General features: G+C 44.4%; 1 protein-coding gene across 2 annotated transcripts; it reads left to right on the top strand.

Moving 5' to 3' along the window:
* The first annotated feature begins 437 nt into the window (after positions 1–437).
* Znf23 (zinc finger protein 23) lies at positions 438–8,441 on the top strand. 2 transcript variants are annotated; one of them, XM_028768639.1, is made up of 5 exons: positions 438–621; positions 1,577–1,641; positions 2,552–2,678; positions 3,223–3,330; positions 5,826–8,006. In XM_028768639.1, exons 2-5 carry the CDS (start codon positions 1,609–1,611, stop codon positions 7,583–7,585), a joined length of 2,028 nt encoding a protein of 675 aa, XP_028624472.1. In that variant the 5' UTR covers positions 438–621; positions 1,577–1,608; the 3' UTR covers positions 7,586–8,006. The 2 variants fall into 2 exon arrangements, with proteins under 2 accessions (XP_028624472.1, XP_028624473.1); XM_028768640.1 differs by lacking the exon at positions 438–621 and having other exon boundaries at positions 5,826–8,441.
* Positions 8,442–13,394: the final 4,953 nt, after the last annotated feature.

Genomic DNA, 13,394 nt, shown 5'->3' with positions numbered 1-13,394 from the left:
TCTGGATAAAGATAGCAAAATGAAAAAAATATAGACAAATTAGATATAACAGTCCAGTTGAGCAAAGAGTGATTTGACACCACAACAACTTGTGAGGCCCGTGATGCCATGGGGCTTGATATTTTAGACAGGAAAGGCCTGTACCTTACTGAAGAGCTATCTCACTTGGTTTGTGCCCGGTGCTTGCCTTATTTGATCCTAGTTTAATCGGCCTAGCCACGATGATTGTTTGAGACTCAGTTCTGAAGTTAGATTTTGAATTTATTTCTACACTGAGTTAGGTTGCAATTCTCTATAGGTTCGGACTCTGGTATATGAGTAGGGAGGCTTTCTTAGGCCAATTTAGTTTGCTTTAATAAATTACTTACAAGATTGCCTTACCAGGTTTGACCCTCAACAGGTTCTGTCTTGCAGGGTCTCTGAGGAGCCTTGGAATCTCAAAGATGGCCTTCTAGGGCTAATGGGAAAAGCACTTACCTATCAAATTCTGCCCCCTGATGGTCAAGGGTGGCCTCACAGATGTTTATTTGCCTGCAGTCTGCCGCAGCAGGCATCCCACTCAGAATATGGGAGAAGCCGGACAGCAGGAATGAAGTCTGTATGGTATAAGTCCTTGTGAAGGTTGGTTACAGCTTTGTAAAGCTGGTCTCTGCTTAGGAGAACTGCAGAAATGTCTGTCATCCAAAGTGGACAGGTTAGATTGAGAACTGAAAGGCACCTCACGCACTTTTAGCCCAGCTTTCTCAAGGTTAGCTTAGGCCATGGAAGAGACCTGAACAAAAGCCTTAGGGTTCATTTGTTTGTACACATCACACCCCCCTCCCTCCATGGTCTGTTGAGACAGGATTCCTGTGTGGTTCAAGGTAGCCTTGAACTTTGAATTCAAGAGCTTTTTGCCTTGGCTTCCCAAGTGCTGGGCTCACAAGGATGCATTACTATGCCCTGGACTCATCAAGATCCTTCTGTTGTTCTGAGGCAGGGTCTTTTGCAGCCCAGGCTAGCCTCAAACTCTGATCCTCCTGCCTCAGCTCCCAAGTACTGGGATTATGGGTATGTGCCATCACTCCTGGTAAGCCTGAGGATTCTTGACACCAAGAATGAGAGAACTGCAGGAAGTAGAGGAACAGCTGTCCCTATCTTTGTGGTGTCTTCCTGCAGCCTGACTCCCAGGTCCCATGGTGAGGCTGCCACTTAGCCAGCCCTTCTTACAGTGTAATTGCAAATGATGCTTAGTTGCAGACAGAAAAATGAGTTAGGTTCGATAATATTATTTCTTGAACTGAATCTATTATTCCTGGTCTGTTATTTTTTAGGCTCTGCCTAAGTTTTATAAATACTTTTATATGATTCTTGTAAGAACTGCCAAATCACGGGCTTCTTGGCAGCCAACTTCAGAGCATCAGTGTCCATCCTGGGAAGAATACCTGATACTTGAACCAGTGAGGGGGTCACTCCGTCTTCTCTGGCAGCTTCTGTTCCTGTCTGGAAACCAGCTACCTGTGCCTCAGATCTTAACTGTGCTCATGATTTGGGTGGCTCGCCTTACACCCCACCCACACCCTCTGTCTCTCCTCAGCTCCAGTCCTTCCTTGAGAGGGAGACCAGGTGATGACAACCATGATCCCATCGGTTTGGCCCCAGGTGAGCTGTGGGTCCCTCATCCCTTCGTCTGGGCAGTTCAGACTGAGAACTGAGAGCTGGCGAGACTTGGAGGGAAAAGCACTTCTACCTGCTGGCCGGATCTCGAGAAAGGTGGAGAGGCAGGTGGCAGAGACTCGGGCTGGCCAGTGAAGGTGGCAGGAGAGTGAACTCAGCAGACGGAATCACACAAGGATCTGTATGACACTGCAGTTGAGCACACTGGCAGAGGGATTCTGGAAAGAATGTTGCCACGGAAACCACCCATGTGGTACTTGGAGGAGTTGCAGAGGTTTAGGGTAATTGATAGCTGGGGTGAGAAAACATGAAGAACTGCAGTCCAGTAAGAAGGAAGCTCTGCCTCTGACTAGCAGGGATGGGGCCATGTCATAAAGTGGGAACAACAAGGGAAAGACAGCAGACCTGCAAGTCCTTGGTTGGGGATCTGTGTGGGCAGTCAGGTGGCAGATGGGTTAGAAGCCAGGCTACCCTTGGGAAGGATGATGGACATGTGTTTTACCGTATGAGGATGGGGGCAGTGGAACTGGGGGCTGAGGTAAACCATAGAGGAACTAATACCTGGCAGGCATGCAGTGGGAATGGCAGGTGCTTCGAGCAGCGTGCCAGTGAAGGAGCAGCCTGTTTGAGGGCAGAATTGTGCAGTTGAATTTGCTCATGGGAATTCTTTTTTTTTCAGCCCAGTGTGAAAATGACATACAGTTTCTCTGCTGTAAGAAAAGGAGGCTATTCCATAGTTGACTTTCCCATTGTCTTTTTTTTCTCCATCTTTTATTGTTCCTAACTTTGTGCTCTTCACAAGCCCCCTTCCCAAGCCCTTACTTTGCCCTCTGCCCCTGACTTAGGGCCTGAGCCATAGCATTGGCCCTAGGGCAGCAAGAACCTATTATTTCAGAAGTCGGTGACCTTTGAGGATGTGGCCGTGTACTTCACCCAGACGGAATGGGATGGTCTGTCCCCTGAACAGAGAGCATTGTACAGGGATGTCATGCTGGAGAATTACAGGAACTTGGCCTCTGTGGGTAAGGCTTCTCTCCCTGAGACTCAGACTCTGCCATTTTGAGTTTCTTAGCTCCTTTCTTACTAAGAGGTGGCAGGAGGGGTTTGGTAATCCTTTATGAGTGGGCTTTTTCTAATCTCCTTATATGTAGATTGCTGGAAGAGCAAGCTGTTTGGGGCAAACACAGAACTTTGCTAAGACTTAGACATGCTTCTGAACAACCCTAGAGAAGCTGTATATTGACATGGTTTGAAAAGTAGAAACTTGCTGTTCTACAGAGGTGCCTTCAGATTGCCCCTCACCTTACATATCTTGAGTCTTTTTAAGAATTTTAATGAACTCTGGATATTTCAGGCTAAGATCAAGAAGGGGTATCCCTTTGGGCAGACTCTCCTGACTTTCTCTGCATATGGTCCCTGGCTTCCATTCTGACTCTTCTTATCCCTATCTGCCTTCTTTCTGAGGATCTTACCTTCTTCTCCCGTGGCTGAGGCAGTCTCAGGAGAAGTTAGGAATGTACGTGTGGGAGAGTTTTCATTCTCTTCTGTTTCCTTTTCCCAAATCAGGATGTCCACTTCTCAAACCTGCTGTGATCTTACAGCTAGAGGAAGGAAAGGATCTGGAAAACCTGTCTCAGCTGGCCACTGGAACTGACTTCCAGGGCCTCTGGACTGGTAAGAGAGGCACACACTGCCCAACAACATAAGTGTGTAACACATTTCTGCATTATGGCAATGCATTTTCCCAGATGCCGGATTCTGTCTCTAACCACATGATTTTCAAACAAGACTATGGATTTCGTGATTTGGGGGTGGAAGTTCTTAGCAATTTTGAGCGTTGCCACTAAAAGTGGACGATATAGCCCTAATAACCTTTTTACACAGAAGCAGAAATAGCTAAAGCTACAGGCTTTGCTATGATATAATACCATCTGTGTCTGTGAGGAAACTGTTTCTTTCTAGTCACACGACTGAGCAGGTCAGTTATTTGAGGTCTCTAGGGTCTAGTGAACTCATCTCTGAAGCTGTAGTAATGAAGTAAGGCAATGGTGCCACTCCGTGGGCTCAAGGCCAGCTGAGATAACTTACATCAAGGGTCTAGCTTAGTTAGATTATAACTATCTATACATTGAGAGTATAAATAAACATGCCCCTATTCCATGCATCTTGAATGTTATGTACATTCAATGATGGGTACATGACTACTTGGGATTCTTAGAGGTACACAGACTGTCAGTAGGTCTTGGGCTCAGCCAAGTGTCCGCATATACATTCATACTGAGTGGTCCTTAATCAAAAGTGTTCAAGTCTCATTATGTATGCCACAGTTAATCTCATTTGTTGGCAAAAAGTGAGACAGGCTCTGGGTGGGCAAAGGGAGAAGGTGGGCGCATGAGGACTGTGGTAGCAGCGAAGCCATAGAGCACAGAACCAAAGGCCTTTTTCATAACTCAGCCAGTGATCTCTCTGAAGTCTGACTTGCTGACCTTACATCCTTTAAGAAAGAGAAGCTGGAAAATAAGATTTGCTAGCAAGCAGCGAACATGGCATAGTAAGATACACTAAGAGTAGTAAGCACAAACCCTCACATGAAGCACCTAGTAGGAGGAAAGGGTCCCAAGAGCAAGCAAAAGAGTCAGAGATACCCCTGTTCCCACTGTTAGGAGTCCCATAAAAAACCCCAAGCTAAGCAACCCCAGCATGTATGCAGAGAACCCAGTGCAGACCCAGACCAATGCAGGCTCTGTGATTGCCACTTTAGTCTCTGAGCCCATAGGAGCCCTGCTTAGTTGATTCTGTGTGCTGTGTTCTCCTGGTGTCCTCAACCCCTCTGCCTCCTATAATCATCTTCCCTCTTCTGTAGGGTTCCCCCTAAGCTCTGCCTAATGTTTGGCTATGGGTCTCTGCATCTGCCAGAGGAAGCCTCTCTGATGACAATGGAGCTAGGCACCACCCATGAGTATAACAGAATAGTATTAGAAATTACTTCATTGGCTTTTTTTTTTTTTTTTTTTTTTTGCCTGTCATATTTGGTTCTAGGTCTCTGAGCCATCCACAAGCGCTGAGCCACCATTGCCCCAGTAGATCTTACAGGCAGGACAGGTGTGGGTCGAAGATTTTGTGGCTGGGTTGGTGTCCCAGTCCCACTGCTGGAAGCCTTGTCTGGTTACAGGAGATGGAAGGGCATATTTTATGTGGTTGGGGGGAAGTGAGAGATGAAAAAATAAAGGAAGCCTTTTGGGGGAGGGATTTGAGAAGTGGAGCGGTCAAGGCTATAAAATTACTGCTATAAAAGTGCTCAGAGATGATCGGTTTTTAGGATCGATGGGAAGAAATTTTGTACAGCAGTATTTTAGAAGAGATGGGAAGAGGTGTGGTCAGGCCTTAGCAGAGCTCTTCAGGAAGGCTCGAGTGAAGTTCTAGGGAAACAAAACCCAGTTCTGCTGCTTCCTCTGCTGCTGCCTGTCAGACCCAGTTTTGTAGCACGTCCTTAGGTCCTCTGCCTTGCCTTTGTTCATCACTTCCTGCTTTTATAAGGAGCTTGATCCATAGGGACAACCAAGAAGGAACTGTAGAGTGTAGGAAAGCTCGAGGTGATGGGACACTCTGATCTGATGGACAAGACAGAGTTCTTCACCACTGCCACCTTCTTTAACCGTTGTTACCACTGTTCCCTTTGCAGTGCCCTTGCTCTGTGAGAGCAGGAGTGGGGGGTCACTCGGGTGAGATGATCTCACAGAGCTGTACTTCTTCAGAAGTTTTCTGACCCAGAGATACATGTTCTTGTCCACTCTTCTCATTCTTCACAGTTGGAATCTGCTTTGTTTTCTATTTCTTAATTTTTTACTTTAAGGTATATCTTGGGCACCTTCTCATGGACTACATATCTGGATCTTTTTCCTTCCTTTACCAATGACAGTTACACTCTATGGAGGAACCTTAGGTTATTTGACCTAATCTAGTGATTTGTAAAGAGCTTTTAGAGCAGGGCATGTGGATATACACACGTGATGCTAGGCCTTATGAAGTAGGTACAGGAGGATCAGTAGTTCAAACCAGCCTAGGCAACATACTGAGACCCTATACATAATGAAAAGCTTTCTAATTATTATATTTTCTTCCAACATAGTTATATGACATATTTTATTATTTTCTATTTCTTTTGGTAGAATGTACTGCTACCCAGACTGGCAATAATTTGACAAAAGAAGTGTATGAAGAAAAAAAGAATATATTATTTCAACTTCAGAAGGACTTTTCTCAGGAAACATACTTTTCAAAAACTTACATTGTTGGCCAAAACCAGGAACTCCAGTCAGCAGGAAGTGAAAGGGAAAGGGTCCATGCCATTGACAGAAGAGCTAAGACGAGCGTCATGGAAGGGGGTTTATTTAGTCAGACTTCACACTTGTTCCAGGATCATACCAGCTCCACTGGAGAGCAGTACTCTGATACCAAACTTACTAAGAATGAAAGAATTGCTACAGAGGAAAGACCTTGGAAACACAAAGAATTAGTAGAGGCTACACAAGGTAGCTTTCAAGTTAATCAGCTTCCAGAAATCTGTGATGTGGAAAAGCCCTATCAGTGTACAGAATGTGGCAAAGCCTTCAGTGTTAAAACCATGTTTGTTTGGCATCAAAGACTTCATAATGGAGAGAAACCTTTCAAATGTGTGGAGTGTGGGAAATGCTTCAGCTACAGTTCACACTATATCACACATCAGACAATCCACAGTGGAGAGAAACCTTACCAGTGTAAGGTATGTGGCAAAGCCTTCAATGTTAATGGAAGTCTCGTTCGACACCAGAGGATACACACAGGAGAGAAGCCCTATCAGTGCAAGGAGTGTGGGACTGCCTTCGGCTGTAGTTCTGCATACATTACTCATCAGAGAATACACACTGGGGAGAAACCGTATGAGTGTAGTGACTGTGGGAAAGCCTTCAATGTTAATGCAAAACTGATTCAGCATCAAAGAATTCACACTGGAGAGAAGCCTTATGAGTGTGATGTGTGTGGAAAGGGCTTCAGGTGTAGCACCCAGCTCAGGCAGCATCAGAGTATACACACTGGAGAGAAGCCGCATCGCTGCAGTGAGTGTGGGAAAGGCTTCACTAAAAATGCAAAGCTCATTCAACATCGGAGAGTGCACACAGGTGAAAAACCCTATGCATGTAGTGACTGTGGAAAGACTTTTAGTACCAAAGGGAAGTTAATCCAGCACCAGAGAATCCACACAGGGGAGAGACCTTACGAATGTAGTGAATGTGGGAAATCTTTTAGGTGTAACTCCCAGCTTCGGCAGCATCTGAGAATCCATACTGGGGAGAAGCCATATAAGTGCAGTGACTGTGGAAAGGCTTTCAATGTTAATGCAAAGCTAATGCAGCACCGGAGAACTCACACTGGGGAAAAGCCATTTGAATGTAATGAATGTGGGAAGTGCTTTACTTCTAAAAGAAACTTGCTTGATCATCAACGAACGCATACTGGAGAGAAGCCATATCAGTGTAAGGAGTGTGGGAAAGCTTTCAGTATCAATGCCAAGTTAACTAGACACCAGCAAATACATACCAGGGAGAAACCTTTCAAGTGTATGGAATGCGAGAAAGCATTCAGCTGTAGTTCTGACTATATTGTGCACCAGAGAATCCATACTGGAGAGAAACCCTTTCAGTGCAGTGAGTGTGGCAAAGCCTTCCATGTCAATGCTCACTTAATTAGACACCAGAGAAGCCATACTGGGGAAAAGCCTTTCCGATGCATGGAGTGTGGCAAGGGCTTCAGCCTTAGTTCTGACTGCATTATACATCAGACCGTCCATACTTGGAAGAAACCGTATGTGTGTAAATTATGTGGGAAAACTTTCAGGTTTAGCTTTCAACTAAGTCAGCACCAAGATGTTCACAATGAAGACAAATCCTAGTGAAGAAAAAACAACAAAACTAAAAACAGCAACAACAAAACACACACACACACACACACACACACACACACACACACACAAACCACAAAAAAACTCACCAACCAGCAAACCAAAAAAAAAAAAAAAAAAAAAAAAACAAACCAAAAAAACCCACCAAAACCAAAACCAAACCTATGTTTAATAAGAAATGGATCATGGCTGACCAATTATTACTTGGAGGAAGACCAATAGTTGGAAATGAATATGACGGTCTCCATTTGGAAACAGTTTTTCTCTTTTATTTTTAATCAAGATGAGCAGCTGGAAAGATATATCTAAAATAACTTGCTTTTTTTTAAAATGAAGTTTTGTTTTTCAAGACAGAGTTTCTCTGTGTACCCCTGGCTGTCCTGGAACTCTCTGTGTAGACCAGGCAGGCCTTAAACTCAGAGATTTACCAGCTTCTGCCTCCCGAGTGCTGGTATTAAAGGTGTGCCTCACCACCACCCAACAAATGATTTAGTTTATACCAGTAACAAGTCAGGAAATATAATGAAAGAAAACATCCTATTCCCAGCAGCACCAAGAAAAGTAGATTTTTTAGGAATTTTGTAGGGCTGAAGAAAATGAAGGATTCTCAACTGAGGGAGACCAAAGGAAACAAATACAAGAAGGAGGAGAGAAATTAATTTATTTCTGCTTTGTTTTGACAGCAAGAATGCATTACACTTTCTTTAAAAGGGGGAAAAGTAAACATTAAAAAATTGTTAGAAGAAGCCTTTAAAAGCACCTATCCAAAGTAGAGATAAGCAATAAGGAGAATGTTGGCAGATGACCACTCAAAAATAAACCTGTGTGTTTTGTAAATACTTCCAAATCAGTTTGAGTTGTAAAGCACAGACACGCACAGGCACACACACACAAATGGAAAGACCTTTGTAACATTTGTGATATAAAGTGTAATATCTAGTACTCAGATTTTAACAAAAGATAACTTAAAACTCAACAGTGACATGAACAGGCAGTGCTTTCAAATCACAAGTGTTCTAAAGAAGTGTCCTGCCTCAGCACCCAAGGAGTGGAAATTAGTGAAGACTTTTTTTGCACATCACATTGAGTCTATGAAATGCATACCCCCCCAATACTCTGCAGTCCTCACTGATTGTAGATGCTGTATTTGCTACAGATGCCTGCCATACAAGCATAGAATATATTAACAAATAGCATGTTAGAGTTCCTATTTTGTAGTGACTGAACTCTACAAACATGGCTACGCCCCAAAGAAAGGGATCTGCTTTGGTTTTGATGTTTTGTGATATTGGGCTCCATGAAAATGTGGGAATTTTTATTATACATTTTGAAATCTCTTGCCCCCTTTAAGAAAAATGTAAGCCATTAATAAGATTACTTGAACTGCCAAGAAGCTGAGAAACAGCAGTTATTTCTCTGTGTTGTCAACTGGTAATGGGTAGGAAAGGATAGGTTTTCCTACTTACAACACCTCTAGTACCAAATATTCAGGTTTCCACACTAGTTGTTTGCAGACACCAACTGGATGTCCTCCAATCTATAATCAGTTTAGTCCCTACCCATAATAATCATCCTACTGGTGAAATGGGCTCAGTCTGAGAAGACTGTCTCCCTCCTCTCCCCCTCCATTTAGACACTAGTGATGAGTCCTACATTACTGTTTTGGCTACTGATTTGATATTGAACTCTCTGGGTTCAGTAATTTGCTATGGCAACTCACCAAACATAAACAGACAATTTAAAGTTACCGTTTACTCTAAATTACATCCTGAATGTCACAGGAGCAGCCAGATGAAGAGATGGAACAAGGGTTCCTGTGTGAAGGTGCGTTTGTCTCCAGAGTTGGAGGGCCTCATCCTGTGGAGCTTTGTTGTTAAGTGCTTCTATGGAGATGACAGTGTGTGCCCATGATTGATGAAGGCCTTAGCTGTTAGATTAGGTTCCCCTTCCAGAAGTCAACAGTGGTTGCTGAAAGTTCCAACTCTCTTAGCACATAGTTGGCTCCTTTGACAACCAGCCTATTCCTGGAGCTAGCAAGGAGTCTAGCAACAAGGCACTTGAGCAGATGACTGCAAGAGACCTTAGGAGTAACAAAAGGTTTTAGAAGGGGTTTTTTTGTGTGCTGGAAACAGGAGAGAGACCAGACATAGGCAGAAACCCATTTACTTGGCTCACGTCCGCTTACATCTGGGGAGTTTGGGGGGTTGTCTTTGGTTTAGTAGGAAGCAGGATAAAATGAAAACCCAGCACTATGGAAGCCATCAATTCCAAGAACACAGATGAACATTAGGCAGTGCAGACTATTAGTGCTTTTCCATATAGCAGTTCTTTCCAAAATGTCTTCATTTAAAAGTGTGTAAGGCTGGTGACATGGCTCAGCAGGTAACGGCCAAGCCCGACCCTAGTTTCAATCTTTAGAGCCACATAGGGGAAGGACAGACTGACACACAGTTGTTCTCTGGTCTCTGCATGCATGAAAATAATGTCATTTTTAAAAACTAAAATACCTATAATGAAATTAAGCATTTTGATCATCTTGAAGTGTGCAATTTGTCTATTCAAATAAATCTAATAAACTGCAAAATTGCTGAGATGTGCTTTCTATAGTAAGAGAAAAAATATATAATTTAAATCAGGGCCAATTTTTATTCTGAGACTACAGTTAGCCTGAGGAAGTACCTGGGTTTAAATATGAGAGGATTTGGGGTTGGGTACTACTTGCTCCTTAAATCTAGACATGAGATTATAAGAAAATAAAGGTGACATTCAAAATAGAAGATGGGTGAAATGGTTCCATTTGTCTTTTTATTTTTAGTTTTTGTTCTTAGATACAAATGCAGATCTGACTTCACTGAGCTGAGGTAGAATTATAGCCTAGCAGGTTTTGGACACTTGGGAACAGTTCTCTACAGGAAAGAACAGTGGGAAAAGCAATACATATGATCTTGTTGGATTTTAATGAGGAAGCTTAGCCCTAGTATTTCTTGTTCACACAGCACAATAAGAATATACTTTTAAATAAAAATTACCCTGGGGAAGAGCTGACAGTCTGGAAAGGCTGTTGAGATGCAACATCTACTGCGTGGGTTGCAAATGTCTCAGACCAAGTCTATGTTGGCATTGGTGTAGAAAGAAAAAGCCATGTTGGTAAGTATACTAGGACACCTGCCTTGTTTGTATAGGATGAAGTGAGGGCAGACAGCGTTCCTAACAGGTTCCCTTGTTTGGATGTGGATCTTTCCAAAGGAATTCATGTTACATTCACAGTTACTGTTTTACTGCTGTGAAGTGACACCATAACCAAGGCAACTCATTATTTGCTTTCTTTAGCAGTTAATTGAGGGCTTATTTACAGTTTTAGTGGGTTAGCTATGGTGGGAGGTGTGGCAGCATGCAGACAGGCATAGCGCTGGACAAGTAACTGAGAGCTTTATGTCCTTATTGCTCCCTTATTTAGGCAGAGAGACTGTGCCTGGGATGGGCTTTTGAAACTTCAAAGCCCACCCTAAGTGACACACTTTCTCTGACAAAGTCACACCTAATCCTTCTGAAACAATTCACCCAACTGGAGGCTAAGCAGGCAAATATGGGGGCCATTTTCATTCAAATGACTATACCCAAAGTTAAGAAATTGTGTGGCACGTGCCATTGGTAGCTTATTTAAATGGGGTAGAGAGGTCGGGAATAAGATCTCATGCTGGAGAAAAACTGAGCCTGTTGCTGCAGTCTGAATAATGAGGAGAATACAGCAGTAACTGTGGAGTGGAGCAGTGTGTGAATATGTGACCCCTGCCTGGGGTCAGAGGTGTACCGAATACTACTGTGAAGAGTTTCAGAGACTCCAGGATTTCACGAGGGTTTCTATTCCTGCCAGCTGCTGGAGAAACCTGGGGGTCCTGAGAAATGTCCCTCGTGCTTTGCTGGACTGGCTTTCTACCTGTGTGGGAGAATGGTCCCCTGTAGTTCTGAGCAGACACAGTGGATGAGCTTTATTCTAGGCATAAGGCTCCTTTCTCAGCCTCAACCTCAAGGGCAGCAGTATTCCTCCTTTGCTTTTTCTGCCCCAAGCACGTTACCTCACCTGCTCATCTGAAAGGGAGAGAGGGTTTTGACAGCAGGGAAACTGTAATACAAGTCCCTGGAGGAAGCTTCCAGCACATTCAAATGCATACAGAGCAGGGCTTCCTGGAGCCTATAGCATGGTCACTTGAACAAGATGCACGACATGACCAACAGGGAGGATATGTCCCTTCGTGCTTTCTGTCCCACCCACAGTCACCTATCTGTACAGCATACAGCCTATTCCTGTATACCTGCACAACCAACCATAGCATTCACCCCCACAGACACCCACACAGGGTGTCCCTGCCCAATACAGGCTTGCATACCTGGTCACAGCCTGTGGGGGCTCAGAGGACATCTCCAAAAGAGGCAGCCTCTTTCCTCTCTCCCAGGGCTCTGCTTTTCAGTAGCTTTCTATCTTCTCCTGCCCAATACCTTTCCTTTCATCTCTTTCTTATGGGCTCCTTTCACTCAGGATCAGGGTGAACACGGGGGTTAGTAGGAGCAGCATTAAGGCTTGTGTAAGTGGTATGATCCCTAGAGAACTGCAAAACTATAGCTATGAGGGAGGTAGACCTAAGGGGAGACCCCACTCCTCCCACATCTGCAGTCCTGGCCAGACTCTCCTAGATAACCCAAATTTGACTTTTCAGAGAATATCCCTGTGGTCCATCATCTCACACTGAGGCAGTTTGGATCAGGTGCTGTAAGCCACAGACCTATCTGACAGAACAGAGGGCTCAGGTATGGACTGCCAAGAGAGTAAATGTGGTGCCCAGGGACCATCTCATGAGAAATTGGTATCCTTAGAGGGGGAGCTTTAGAGCGGCATTGATGAAGTCCTAGCTAGCCTCCAGAGTTCTCAGCTAGACTCTGTGGGCAAGGAGAGCAGTGCTCTTCTCATCTACCCTTGTGTCTTGGGAATCTTGAGAGGGTCATCACCCTCACTGCACTGAAATGGACGCTCTGGCTCAGTAGCTTGGAGTCAACTATCAAACAGATCCAAGTTTTAGGGTACCAGTGCTACCTGGAAGGCACTGACAAGTCCACTGACTCACCTGTGAGAGCAGAATGCATCTGCCCCTGTCCATAACCGGGCAACCCCAAGAAGCAAACAAAACCAGTAGCCTAGATAACTGGGCTGTAGCTATCTTCTGGATTCCCGTGAGGTCCAGGGCCACCTTTTTTGCCTCACCTTACCCTGCCTTCTCTCTCTGTAGGCATTTCCTTTCCATCTCTGTTATTCCTCCCTTGCAGACCTTCCTTCCCGACCCCTCACCCTGCTTGCTCGCTCACAACCCTCCTTGCCTGTTCTCTCTCGCCTCAGTTCCTAGTGGTCTGAACTGTTTGCAGAGCTGACTCTGAGAGGACCAGGGGATGACAGGGCCAGGCATCTCATCTTCCCGAGACCACACAGGGTCCTAAATGAATGACATGCCACTCCATCTGGTGGCTGGTAGAATGATCTGTATGCTGAGGGGTGGAGAAGGGTAGGGGCATGTGACAAGAAGTCTCCTGTAGCTCTCATGGAAACTTCTTAGGGCCCAGACATCCTGGACCCTGACCAGATGTTTATCCCAGATGCCTGGGTGTATCTTCATTAAACATGAGATCTCCTTTCTGCAAGGTGTCTTCAGATTCTTTCTGTTTTGAGATCTTGTCTTGGTTAATATTGCTGTGTCATGTGTCATGGTGTTAATATTACACTATGGTCAAAAGCAATGTAAGGAGGGGTTAT

The sequence above is a fragment of the Grammomys surdaster genome, unplaced genomic scaffold, assembly GCF_004785775.1.
Source record: "Grammomys surdaster isolate TR1022 unplaced genomic scaffold, NIH_TR_1.0 187, whole genome shotgun sequence".
In the NCBI taxonomy this organism is placed as follows: Eukaryota; Metazoa; Chordata; class Mammalia; order Rodentia; family Muridae; genus Grammomys; species Grammomys surdaster.
The sequence above is the reverse complement of the archived record's forward strand: the minus strand, read 5'-3'. Positions and strand labels throughout refer to the sequence as shown.